Source organism: Rhinopithecus bieti, unplaced genomic scaffold (assembly GCF_001698545.2).
Source record: "Rhinopithecus bieti isolate Rb0 unplaced genomic scaffold, ASM169854v2 scaffold_70877, whole genome shotgun sequence".
In the NCBI taxonomy this organism is placed as follows: domain Eukaryota; kingdom Metazoa; phylum Chordata; class Mammalia; order Primates; family Cercopithecidae; genus Rhinopithecus; species Rhinopithecus bieti.
The window spans coordinates 33254-46335 of NW_016826210.1; the positions used below are offsets into that span (position 1 = coordinate 33254).

Here is a 13082-nt window from a genome sequence, read left to right on the forward strand (position 1 = left end):
TTTTTTTTTTTTTTTTTTTTTTCTGGCAAAGTAGAGGTCTTCACTCACTGAAATCTAGTGCTCAATTGTAATGGCCTAGAGAATATCTGAATCAGATAATGAGAGGCTTACCTTGATTCTATCTCGAGCAAAATTGAGATAACTTTCATTTTGCCTGTCTCCAAGTTCAGAGAGTGCTACTGAATAACGATCAGAATTGCCGACTCGGGCATTCACACACCATTCCACATTAAATAGATGTGCAATGGTGTGAATCGCTGAAAAGGGCAGAGAAGAGAAATAAAGAGAGTGAAGGGTATGCACAAATTTATTGAAAGCTGGGTTTCTGGGACAGCCTCTAACTCTATGATAAGCTACAGGGAGACAAAGGGAGGCCCAGGACACTTATAAACAAGAACTGGGTCTCCAGAACCAAGGAGACAAGGCAATTCTATCTCCTTTCTAGTTGTGTAATTGTGGGAAAATGACTTAACTCTCTGGTCTTGGTTTCCTAATTTGTAAGATGAAGATGTTGAGCTATATGATCCTAAAGACCCAAACAAGTTATAAGATTCTACACAATAGCCTTAGTTTCTGAAGGTGTTTAGATATGCTCTCATTATCTCTCTCCGTAATATATTTGGGCTCAAACAAGAAAACCCTCATGTAATGAATGCCTAACTGCCGGCCCATTAACCTGACTCTGAAATTACCTCCAGAGAGAGATGACAAATTTGATTGAATTGATACAAACCTATGGCCATAAGGTATGAATCTCTCTCTCTTAAAAATTACTTTCTTTATTAATAAACACTTACACAGGGCTTACTAGATGCCAAGTACTGTTATAAGTACTTCACAATGACTTGATCCTTACATTGACCCAGTGATGTAGGTACTAATAATATCGGCTCATCTTGCAGATGAGGAAACTGGGACGTAGACTGCTTTAAAACCCTGCTCAAGGTCATCAAGCTAGGAAGCAGCAGAGTTAAGAATCAAATCCAGTACATTTGGCACGCAAATATGTGCTCTTAATCCGTACACTATGCCAGTTTCTAACAAGATTTTATCATATATTTCTTTTGAACTATTTATTTGCCACTGCTCAAAAAGCCTGCCAGATGTACTAGTAGAAGAGAAGCTCAGTTAAATGCCTGTAACTGAAGCCTATTTTACTCAGGCTAGGAATAGACTCCTTAAGGGCAGAGTACAAGTCTGCTTTATCACTGTTCTTATCTATTCTCTGGCACATGAATTATTTGTTGAGTGAATTAGTGGGATTAGATAAGTGTCCCAGATACAGTCCGTCTTGCACTGACACTACCACCCTAATAATTTTAATAATAATGTATAATATCCATATACACACATATATATCCATTGTATGGATACATGTAATAACAATAACAATAGTAATGATAATAATGAAGGTATTTAGCTGATAATGACAGTCTTGAGGGATTCTCATTTTATGGGCTGTGGTTCATGTAAGTTTACTGCAAAAAGCCCACAAATTTACATGTGCAACCAAGAACATTTTTTCAGAATAAATACGTTTTCCATACGTGAATTAACATTTTTTGACATAGAAAGAATAGAAAGGGGTGAGGACACTAGGATTGGACTTTTCTGATGGCATTATTTTCATTTTTATAGGAAAATCCTGAAATAAAAATGCTTTAAAACCTAAAGGGAATAAATCCTAATATGTGAAGTGGCAGAAAGTGTGGTAAATACTTTTGAGCACAACTCATTAAAAAAATACAACATATCCAACCACCACTTAATCTAACTATAAAACTGATTGATCTCTTATATAAAAGGTATCTATGAATAGAGGGAACTCTCTGGTTCCAAGTTTTCTTTAATAAACTTACCAGAGTGAAGTGCAATCATCCATGCCACCATTTTATGAAAGGTGAGATTCCTGTCCAGTTGTCTTCGAACTCTTGTTGAGCAGCACTTTGGATTAAGGGGGAAAGAATGGAATAGCAATTGTTAACAAGAAAGCTTGCTGTATGTCAAACGTTTGATGCATATTATCTCATTTAATTTTCATGACCACCCTACAAACTATATCATTATATCTATTTGATAAATGAGGAAACTGAGGCTCAGAGAGATGCAGTCATCTTCCTCAGGTCAAACAGCCAGTAAGTGACATGGCTGGCTTAACTAGTATGTTTTCTGTTCTCATACTGGTGACATAAAGTCTCCTCTGGAATCCATTGCTTAACTGTATAAAAATATAAACTTGGACAGAAAACATATCTAGCTACATAGTTTCTAGTTCTGATTAATTTACTCATTAAACAAAGGATGTAGAAATTAATAAAGGACAGGACTGTCTTCACATACCTGATAGTCAAGTGGGGACACAGACAAGTGAACAGTTCTATAACAAATGAATAGTTTTCAAACAACACTGTTCTAGGACATACACACTATGAGAGGAGAAAGAAGGGTATACCTGCCCATGTAGGTGAACAACATCACAAGGGAGATCATTGACCAAATACTAATAGCCAAAATAGCAATAGCTAACATTTACCAAGAGCTTCTGCAACTGTTTTACATGCATTGACTAATTTAATTCTTACATTAATCTTTAATGTAATTGATGGAATATTTAATTTAATTTAATCTTTAATGTAAGAATCAAATTAACTCTTTAATTCTTACATTACAATAATGGTACAAGGGAGGTACCATTATTATTACTACATAACAGATGAGAAAACAAAGGGATAGAGAATTTACCTGGCCTTAGGTCACACAGCTAATAAGTTGCAGAGCTGGGATTTAAACTCAGGCCACCTGATACTAGAGTTTATATCAACATTCTGATATTTCATACTTTACATGATTTTCTTTGGCATTAAAAATACTATTGTACTCAGTATTTTAGTGTATTTGACAAACCTACATGTTAGAAAATGTGAATTTGAATCTCAATTCATGCCAATGTTCAAAGAAAGAAAAAAAAACTGATTTATGGTTGAATTAGAGCTTTGCTCTCGTGAAAACTGGCCAATGTCTTGCTCTGGTTGCTTTGTTCCGTAGTCTAAATGCACTGTCACAGAGATTCAGGGAACTTTAAGAACAACAGGGTGAAGTACCAAAGAAAATTTATGTATTTAAAATATTTGGTTCTAAATGTTTTGTTCTATTTAAATATAGGGGTGTTTAATATTTGGCTTACTTATTTTTAATAAAATACTCTGATTTTGTAGAAAATATAATTGCATAGAAAATTGTGCTTACTCCACCATCTATCTCTCAGTTAGCCATAACTAGGGAGGGCAGGAAGTTTAAACCATGAGGTCAGATTCTTGGAATTACAGAAAGAGTAGTAAGGAAGACACTGAGGATTCCAGAAAAGGAAAATAAAAAAAATTATGCTTTATTGAATTCCTTCTGTGAACTAGGTAGTTTACCCATAATCATTACTCATTTAATGCAACAAGGTAAGTCTTAATGTCCTCATTCTACTGGTAAGAAAACTAAAGCTAAAATTGCACATTGGCTGGGATCCAAGTCTATTTGTCTTATAAAAGGTTAATGCGCTTTTCTACCAAACCAAATGCAGGAATATAGTCACTATTATTCTAAGTGCCTAAAAGCCTGTGATGAGAATTTAAGTGTAAGTATTCTATTCAGAAGGTGATCATAGAAAACGAGAGTAGGAATGAGACTGGGAAGGAAATTAATGAAGAGTGTATTATCATATCAGCTACCATGATCATATCATATCACTGGGCTCAATCACACCAGGGAATTCTGGGAGACTGTATAGCACTTATCCCACAGGTTTATTTATTTATTTATTTTGTTTGTTTGTTTTGTTCTTTGGTTTTTACCCAATGGGTTAAGAAGCTTGGGTGCTCAGCCACCAACTGCCATCCATGATTGGCTGAGGGCTGCTCTGAGGGATGCTCTCAGGACATCAGTCCCCTGGGATTTCAGGCTTGCCCCAGGAGAAAGCTAAAAGAAAATCCCCAGGCAGAGAGTGAATGATGCTTGCAAAGGGCAGTTGTCGCATGGATTGCAAGTGCCAATGCTTAGGGAATATGGTGGAGCACCAATGACATCAGTTATAATTAAATGTTCACCAGTGGAGCTGAGCAATGACTCAGACTCTCAAAACAATGGTTTCCTATTTGAAATAAAAACTTGTAAAATAAAATTTTTCAAACTTAATGTTTTGAAATAAAATTTATTTGTAAAATACATTTTACTGATGTGTTGGTGAAAAGCTGACCATTTTTGTTTTCTTATATAGCCGCCTTGTCTTTTGTGTTCATTTCAAGTGCTGAAAGTTATTTTCTACTTTGTATTCCTTAAAATTTTGAGGAAATAACTTTTTCCTGTTTCCCAATTGCCATGATCCTCTATAGTCTGTCTGTCTGTCTTTCTTTCTTTCTTTCTTTCTTTCTCTTTCTTTCTTTTTTTCTCTCTCTCTTTCTTTCTTTCTTTCTTTCTCTTTCTTTTCTCTTTCTTTCTTTCTTTCTCTTTCTTTTCTCTTTCTTTCTTTCTTTCTTTCTTTTCTCTTTCTTTCTTTCTTTCTCTTTCTTTTCTCTTTCTTTCTTTCTTTCTCTTTCTTTCTTTCTTTCCTTCTTTCTTTCTTGCTTGCTTTCTTGCTTTTTTTTCTCCTCAAATTTCAACTTAATTTCCTCTATACTTTCTGAGAGTCCTTGTGGTAGACAGAATTCTAGAATGACCCCCAATGACTTATATAATCTCCTCACCTTGAGTTTGGACCTGTGAAAATGATGAGACATCACTCCATGATTTTGTTACATTGTATGGCAAAAGGGATTTTGCAGAGGTAATGTCCCAAGTTGACTTTAATAGGCAGATTATCTGGGCTGACAAACCCAATCACATGAACTCTTTAAATCTGGGTTTAGAAGTCAGAGATGGAGGAAGTTAGAGATTTGAAGTACTGCTGCTACCTGGAAGGTGGAGGAGGGCATGCGGCAGGGAATGCAGGAGCATCTAGGATCTGAGTGGCCCCTAGATGATCACCAGCAAGGAAACACGGACCTTTAGTGCTACATCTGTAATGAACTGAATTCTGCCAGCAAGAATGAGCTTGGAAGAGGGTTTTTACTCTGCGTTTCCAGGTGGGAATTCAGCCCAGAAAACACCTTGATTTCAGTCTTGTAATACTCTGAGCAGAGAATCCAACCACTGGGTGCTCTGGACTTGTGACCTACAGAACTGTAAACTAATAAACGGGGGTTGTTTTAAGTTATTGTGGTAATTTGTTACACGATAGATGATTGATACAGTCCTTACAGGAGTGGTGAAACTAGGTTGGAGTCCAAAGAACCAGAGAATGAGAGTTAGTAGGGCTGGAAAGCAGTATTGAATTACATTTCAGAGCAAGTTTTGTCTTCAGATATACCTGTGTTGGGTCCCAGTCCTCCCACCTAGCCGTGTGACATTGAACAATGTACTCAGTCTCCAGTTTCCTCCCCTGTATAATTATCATAGTTAGTCCCTCAAATCCCTACTGCATATATTCATTGACAGGTATTTAATAAATATTTGACGTTATTTAGTATCATTATTTAAGTTTTCAGTTAGAATGGCTGCACTCCCCAGCTAGCAGGTAAGCTTCCTGTGTGAAGAACAGTATGTCGTGTACTTTATAAAATATTTTAATCATTATTTGGCTGGATAAATGAAGTACATTTTCATTGCCCTGGAACTGGAGATGATTATACTAAACTTATAGAGACATATTTACCCCCATATCTATATTTGTCACACACTGTTCTCTTCTATTTGTTGACAAATCCTTTTGAAATTTTTGTGGAAAATTCGCTGGCTCCTGCGTGCCGAATTTAAAGCAAAAGAATATGGTTTTGTTGTGGAACATACACTGTCTGCATATTCCTATCCTTATCATCATCATCATCAGCATGGATCATAAAAAATGTAAAATAATATATGCTGATGCCCCTGACAGATTTAACTGTAGATCCCTAGAGAAAATTAACTGAAAGCCAGAACAGTGGAGAGATGTGATTGGGAAATACATTGTTCATTCAATGATACTCTGTTTCATCTTAATAGGTAATTTTTAAAAAGCCAGTTAATGTAAAACGCATACATTATATTGAAAGGAAAAAGTGAGATTACTAGTCACTAATGGATCAGTGGAGTGGGTCCAACCATCAGGGCACAAATCCCTAATTTTTCCCACCTACCCTCTTTGGTGTGGTCAGCAATGGCAAACAAATCCAAAAAGAAGCCACAAGTCATGCTGATGCTGAGCTTTTAAGAATATCATCTCCTCACCACTTCCTTAAAAAAGGAGGCGAGACACCCAGTTGGTGGCATAGGAAGGAAGGACTTTACTGTCTGTGACTGCCCATAATTTTTTGTTCCCCATCATCATGCAGATTGCATTTATATGCTTTGAGTTACTTCTGAATTATTGCCAGCCACTTCCCAATTATCCAGGTTGCCATCATGCCCCATAGCTTCCTTACTAACTTACTTTACTTTCTGCCATTGACTTCTAAAGGGAAGTTTCTCTATTACTGTCACCTGAAGCCTTGCCCGATTTCAATAAACTACGATTCTAATGCAAGGGAGATTATTGAGTCACTTCAGCAGATTTCTATGCTCTATTGAAACTGAGTAAGAAAAAAATATTTCAAGAAAATGGGAAGTGGGGCCGGGCGCGGTGGCTCAAGCCTGTAATCCCAGCACTTTGGGAGGCCGAGATGGGCGGATCACGAGGTCAGGAGATTGAGACCATCCTGGCTAACAAGGTGAAACCCCGTCTCTACTAAAAAATACAAAAATTAGCCGGGCGCGGTGGCGGGCGCCTGTAGTCCCAACTACACGGGAAGCTGAGGCAGGAGAATGGCGTGAACCCGGGAGGCGGAGCTTGCAGTGAGCTGAGATCCAGCCACTGCACTCCAGCCTGGGCGACAGAGCGAGACTCCGCCTCAAAAAAAGAAAAAAAAGAAAAAAGAAAATGGGAAGTGGAACTAAAAGGAAGTACATATTTTATGGGGTGTAACACGTTACAGAAACTCAAAAGCTCTATTTTTTGTACACTTGATCTCACCACACGCACCATTAATGTGTCTGATTTAGATATTTATATGCAATTGGGAGAAATTTCAAAATCCAGCTTTGAATCTACAGAACTCAGGCAAATAGTTGACAGTAATATCCACACCTGCTGGCAGTAGAATATGTGATAAATATGAATAACACTACCTTATTTGCATAGCACTGTTTATAATTTGGAAATTCCATGTTTATTCTCTGCCTCTTCTGTAACACTCTAAGTTCCTTAAGCTCATGGCCTATCTATACCTTACTCTTTACTCATCACATGTCCCCAGTGCTTAGCACATAGACGTCACTCAACAAATATTTATTGACTGACAACTCACTAATTGACAGACTTAAACAATTTAATATACTTTTAGACCAACATGTGCCTTCTTACATTTATGTTAGTTGACCTGTTTTTCAACTAAAAGAAAAAAAACTATGAGACAGAAAGCCCAAGAGACTAGTGCTAGACCACATGATTAGAGATAGAGGCACACTGAGTGCCTCTGACTTCCAGACTATATAAGGTAACAGATAAAACCTCACCCTCTCACCTTCCTGTTTCTCTCTGATCTTAAGACTAGGACTGCCATCCAGATAGAAATTAGTTTCTGCCTGGCAAGTTGGGGGTTATTAAGGCTTCCTTAGAGATTTTTGTATGCTGAGTTTCACCCTTTCTCCATTTTTCTCAACAAAGCAGTCTGATAGCTTCTACCCCTACCTTTCCTGGAGTGGTGGGGTGGGCAACCCTGGGGCTTTCTCTAGGTAACCAGAAAGATTACAAAGCAAAGGTTCGATGATTGAGACCTCTAGAAACTGAATGCAAGTTTGTGGCTATTTTGCTTATATAGTGTCCTACTATCAAGTCCTTGTATTTATAACATCTTTGTCATTTCTAGTCTAGGTTACTTGGCATGCTCAAATACTCATATATATAATGGCTTTCTAAGATCATAATACTGCAACAGCACAATTTCAAGAAGTTTCGGCAGCAAGATTTAAAGTGAATGGGCTCTGGGGACACAATGACCTGGGTTTGAATGCCAACACTTCCATTTAATTTTGTTCCCACTTTACTGGTTTGATGTGCAGATTTCATGAGGTGAATTCCATTGAGTTTCAATGAGTGGCAGCTGTATTATTTCCGACATTAGTCACAGCACACTCACTCATTTTAATCCCAATCAGAGAAGAAGTTTTATTTGAAAAGTTCACATTTCAGGTTAGGAATCCCAGAAGAAAGTACATGCTTGATCTATAAAAGAATGTTGCTTGGTGATAGTTTTAAAACATATTCTTTTTATATAAAGATCTATCTAGCTATACAGCCAAGCTTCTCTGCAATTTGAAGGGCAGTCTCATTTCATCCCTGTCTTTAGAGACTCTCATGCAGATCTTCCCTCCTGGGTCACAGGAGGCATAAAAGCTGGCATTACAACATGTGCTGCTCATGGGACATGGTGCTCAACAGCAGTGCAATTTGGACTTGTGGAGTAACCAAGATTTCTTAACAGGTCATCTTGGTGAGAAGTTGCCTGTTTCTCAGGCTTTACTTCCTCTAAATAGAAACTATTCTAATGGGGGTAGGGAGAATAAAAATGAATTGTGTCTCCTTAGAAACAAGGAACTCGCCAGGCAGGTGACTCATGCCTATAATCCCCACATGTATGGAAGTCAAGGAGGGAGGATCACTTGAACCCAGGAGTTCCAGGCTGCAGTGAGCTGTGACTGTACCATTGCACTCCAGCCTGGGTGATAGAGAACCCAACTCAAAAATAAGCTATAGTACATGGGCTTCATTTAGCAAATGTTCACTGGGCAAGTACGATATTTAAAAATTATACTTTACAATAGGTAGCTCATTAATAAAACTTTCAATTGAGTGTAATTTTACCTTTGTGATTTCTTATATTTAGAAGATTTTTTGGAAATCCTTGTAATCAATGTCTAATACCAAGTACTGTTGTTAGTTTTTGGTTTTGGTTAGCTGTCAGTTTGCAAGACAACATTGTGTGGCATAGAATTTATGGCTTAAGGAAAGGAACCTCATCACAGAATTTTTCAGAGGAAGATATCACGACTCTTTCTGGAACATCTTAAATTGGTAATCAGCAATTCTTTTTTTTTTTTCTGAGGGAGCGAAGGTGTTACAGTTATTTCTGCCAACTTTTAGTTTAGATTTGTGAGAGCCCAATTTTTGGCAGTTGGTTTAAGATGAAATGGTATTTTGTGAATAGTTAAATCATAAAATAAAAGCTAAATTGTAGCCTCTAGTTCTATATTAGTAAATTAAATGTTATATGTTCTCAAAGAAAAAAATATTCTCTGGATCACCATGAATTTAGTATAACTAGGAAAAACAAGGCAGAGTTCAAGGCAAGTTATGCTTGTTATTACAGTTTATTTCACTGCCTCCTTCAAATATTCTGTAATTGCCAAATTAAGCATGAACTCCTCAACTATACATATGCAGTTCTAGTTTACCAGCAAAATCCTACCTCTTTTCTCCAGGCTTATGTCAGGCATCTGCCCTGTACAATCCCTACATTCCCACAAAAGTAGTTTACTTTCTGCTCTCCTCCATAAATGATCTCTACTTAATAAGTATTTTTTTTTTCAAAAAGCTTACTATACCTTTTATTTAAAAAAAAAACGCAGAAGCTACTAGTCATTAATGAACCATGGAATTGGTCCCACCAGGACACCAATCCCTACTTTTTCCCAGCTGCCCTCTTTGGTGTGATCACAGGTGGCAAAAAAATAATTATAATAATAATACAAAGAGAAGCCAAGGCTGTGCCAATTCTTGGCCTTCAAGAATACTATTTCCTCACTATTTCCTATGCTTCTGTCCATGTCATCCTCTCCACATAGAATGCCTTTCTCTCTCATTTACACCTCTTAGAAGCTTACTTATTTTTATATGCTCATCTCTAATGTCACCTTCTCTAAAATGTCCTTCTTCATTCCCTGGCCCACCTAATACAACTTCTCTCTTGCTTCCCCATAGGATTTTATTTGTAAAGCTTTGTGGGACCCATCATATTTTGCTTTGTATAATATTTATTTGAGTACACTTGTAGATTTTAAGTTCCTTGTTTGTCATCTTTGTATAATAATACTAATAAAAATTTGTATACCATTTTATGGGTTACAGAGATTCTTCCTACTTATTTTTCCCCCTTCTAGCACAGTACATTTAGTGGCTTACTAAATTGTTGAAGTAAGAGTCAAAGGAATTGTGGACATTTAGAAAGCTCTATGCTCCACAGTTTCATGAAGTCAACACTTCTTGGTCACATTCATTGTAGTGTGACTCTGTCCATTGACTCCATCTCCTTGGGATATTATCCACAGAAGATATTTCCTCTGACTTAAATTTTTTTGAATGACACTGAAAGATTAACTCCCAAATATCACATGTTAACTTCCTAAAGCTCTGTATATATGCATATCTATCATATATATGTGTGTGTGTGTAGATGCGTACATGTGTGCTACTTCATTGCTATTGTTGAGGTATAGGTGGTTTTGTGTGTTTTTTCAAAATTTGTTTTCCAAATAGTTGTCTTAGGGAGCTCCATCCACAAATAGTACAGAAATATACTAGATAATGGCTTGGCTCATGAATATTCTACAGAAGCTGGAATCCTCACAAACCATTCATTTGTTTTTACCTTAAAAAGGGCATTTTGCTTGATGGCCTTTGAAAATTAGAGGAACTTAGTAAAACATTTTCTCTTACCGCACTGGAACCCCTGAGGAAGGACAGCAGATTTCGACAGACTGGCAAGAGAATCAGCATGCAGTTGAAATTCAGGCAGGCTGCAGGGGCCCTGGCCAGTGCCAGTGCTGACTAGAAGAGGCGGGAAAGGGAGCAGAGTGACTTTTTTGAGCACAGAATGTGCCCTGCCCCCACTTCCCCAAGATTCTCACCATGAGGCCACACACCAGACACACCAAGTGATCTGGACAGGAAGGTCCTTCAGAGCCAATGGTTTTCCTTTAGTGCTAGCTAGGACCATTTGTTTTCATCTGAAATTGACCTTTTGCCCTAATTCAACATTTTATTATCAAAATGTTCAAACATAAAGAGAAGTTGAAAGAAATGTACAATAAATACCTGTTTATTTATCTCCCAGATTGTACCTTTTATGCTTGCTTTATCACATATCTATCTATCCATTCCTGTATCCATCCATCAACTCATCTAATTTTTGATGCATTTCAAAGTAAGAGACATCAGTTCACTTTCCCCTTAACACTTAAGGTGCATATCATTAACTAGAGTTAAGTATCAAGACTTTTAAAGATTTTAAATATTTTCTTAGCACTTAGATTGATCTTAACAGTATCTTAAACTGGTATGGTATAATGCTTTGGCATTATAATTATTATCTTTGTAATGTCTAAAGAAGTTGCATATTTTGGAGGGAGAAAGCATCAATGTGAACAAGCTAANTAATACATATAATAATTAATATTAAGCAATTAATTAATAGTTTCAGCATGATGTAACAAATGCTTTCTGGAGGCAAGAGGCCTGACAGTTCAAGGAAACTCAGAATATTAAAGGACCCAAGGAAACTGAAGGGCCTTCACTCTACTGGCCTAGTCAACAGATGTGGCCCTTGAGCAAGTTCCTTGAGTCTCCATATGTAGAGAAAGGTTGATTTTCTGAAGATCATTTCATAACATGTGATTAGGAGCAGAGCTCTTCATGCAAAAACGTAGTAGGAATTACATGACTTAGAAAATATGGAAAGTCCCACTTGTCCCACATGTGTCACTCCTGGATGGATTGCTCCAACCTGGCCTTCCATTTCAGAGTTAGTATTAGATTTCTCCTTTAAGCTAAACAATGGCACATGGCTCTTGGTTGGGGAGGGATGCCACTGGGCCCCTCTGCCCCACTTTTGTTGGTCCCAGACTGGAAGGCTTTAAGTGATTCTTGCCCAGGAAGTTGCAATGGAGGGAGTGAGGCTGATGGTACTGTTGGTTGGTCAGAATATTTACTTAAAATGCTAACAGGAAGATGAACAAGAATGTCTGATGAGAAATGTGAACCGGCCAATATTGCATGGGATGGAATTTATACTTACCCCAAGAAGTTTTCTTGTGTAAAAGAACTTAACTGGAACATCATAAACCCGGTAATACCAGACAAAGAGGAAGACGTTCAACCCCAGCCAAACCAGCTGCACAAGCAGAAAAAAATTGCATGAAGTTTTCGCATTTCAAAAGTAGATTCCACACAAGACTGGAGCCAGATAAGGGTCAGGACTTCCCCAAGTGCAACTTTGACAAAGGTAGTGACAAAGCTGGATGTAACCAGCTTAGAGCCAGCTGTTTCCTCAACGGTGTCACTACACTTGTCTATAATCAAAATCTCTCCACCCTGTGTTATTCTCCATGATTGTTTTATGATTTGGCCGGTATACCAAATTATCAGTGTTACATTCCCTCTCCCTTTTTTTCCTCCTCTGTTTTGCTTAACCTTAGATAGGTAGCTGATAGCAGGCCACTCTACTTAAAATGAGAAAAGAAGGGAACATATTACTATTGCTTTCCCTCCACCAGTATGACACTGGGTTCTGTTTTCACAGGTGCTAATCACCTCCCTCTACCACACAATAATCCAGTTAGTGAATTCCCATCAGCTAAAATTCCAAGCCTTCCATTTTCCTTGATTAGTTTTACTTAATGCTTCAAGGAGAGAATATTGAGCATAGTGAGGGGCATGGGATTTACAACAAAAACAGCTTTCTAGATCATGACAGTTCGTTTTATCCTAAGCACTGACTGGATCAAGTGGTGACCCTATCCAATTCTCTATCTTCAGCTCCATAGTGATCTTTTCTCAACTATGCTTTGAAGCTATTAAATGCCATAGACACTTGATAATATTCTCTCTTTACAAAGAAAAAGGTGCTAAAGCAACTTTCCAATTTCCTGATCTTGTCATTCTTTCTTTACTCTGACTTTCCAAGCTGTGTTTTCACTTTCAAGTGCAT

At 37.5% G+C, this 13082-nt stretch overlaps 1 protein-coding gene across 1 annotated transcript in view; it reads right to left on the bottom strand.

Moving 5' to 3' along the window:
* CYBB (cytochrome b-245 beta chain) overlaps window positions 1-12260 on the bottom strand; it is a 33887-nt gene extending 21627 nt beyond the window's left edge. The window contains 4 exon segments of the mRNA XM_017863357.1: window positions 112-257; window positions 1860-1944; window positions 10814-10924; window positions 12171-12260. Of these exon segments, the coding sequence (XP_017718846.1) occupies window positions 112-257; window positions 1860-1944; window positions 10814-10873 (291 nt within the window). The 5' untranslated portion in view covers window positions 10874-10924; window positions 12171-12260.
* Between the last annotated feature and the right edge of the window lie 822 nt (window positions 12261-13082).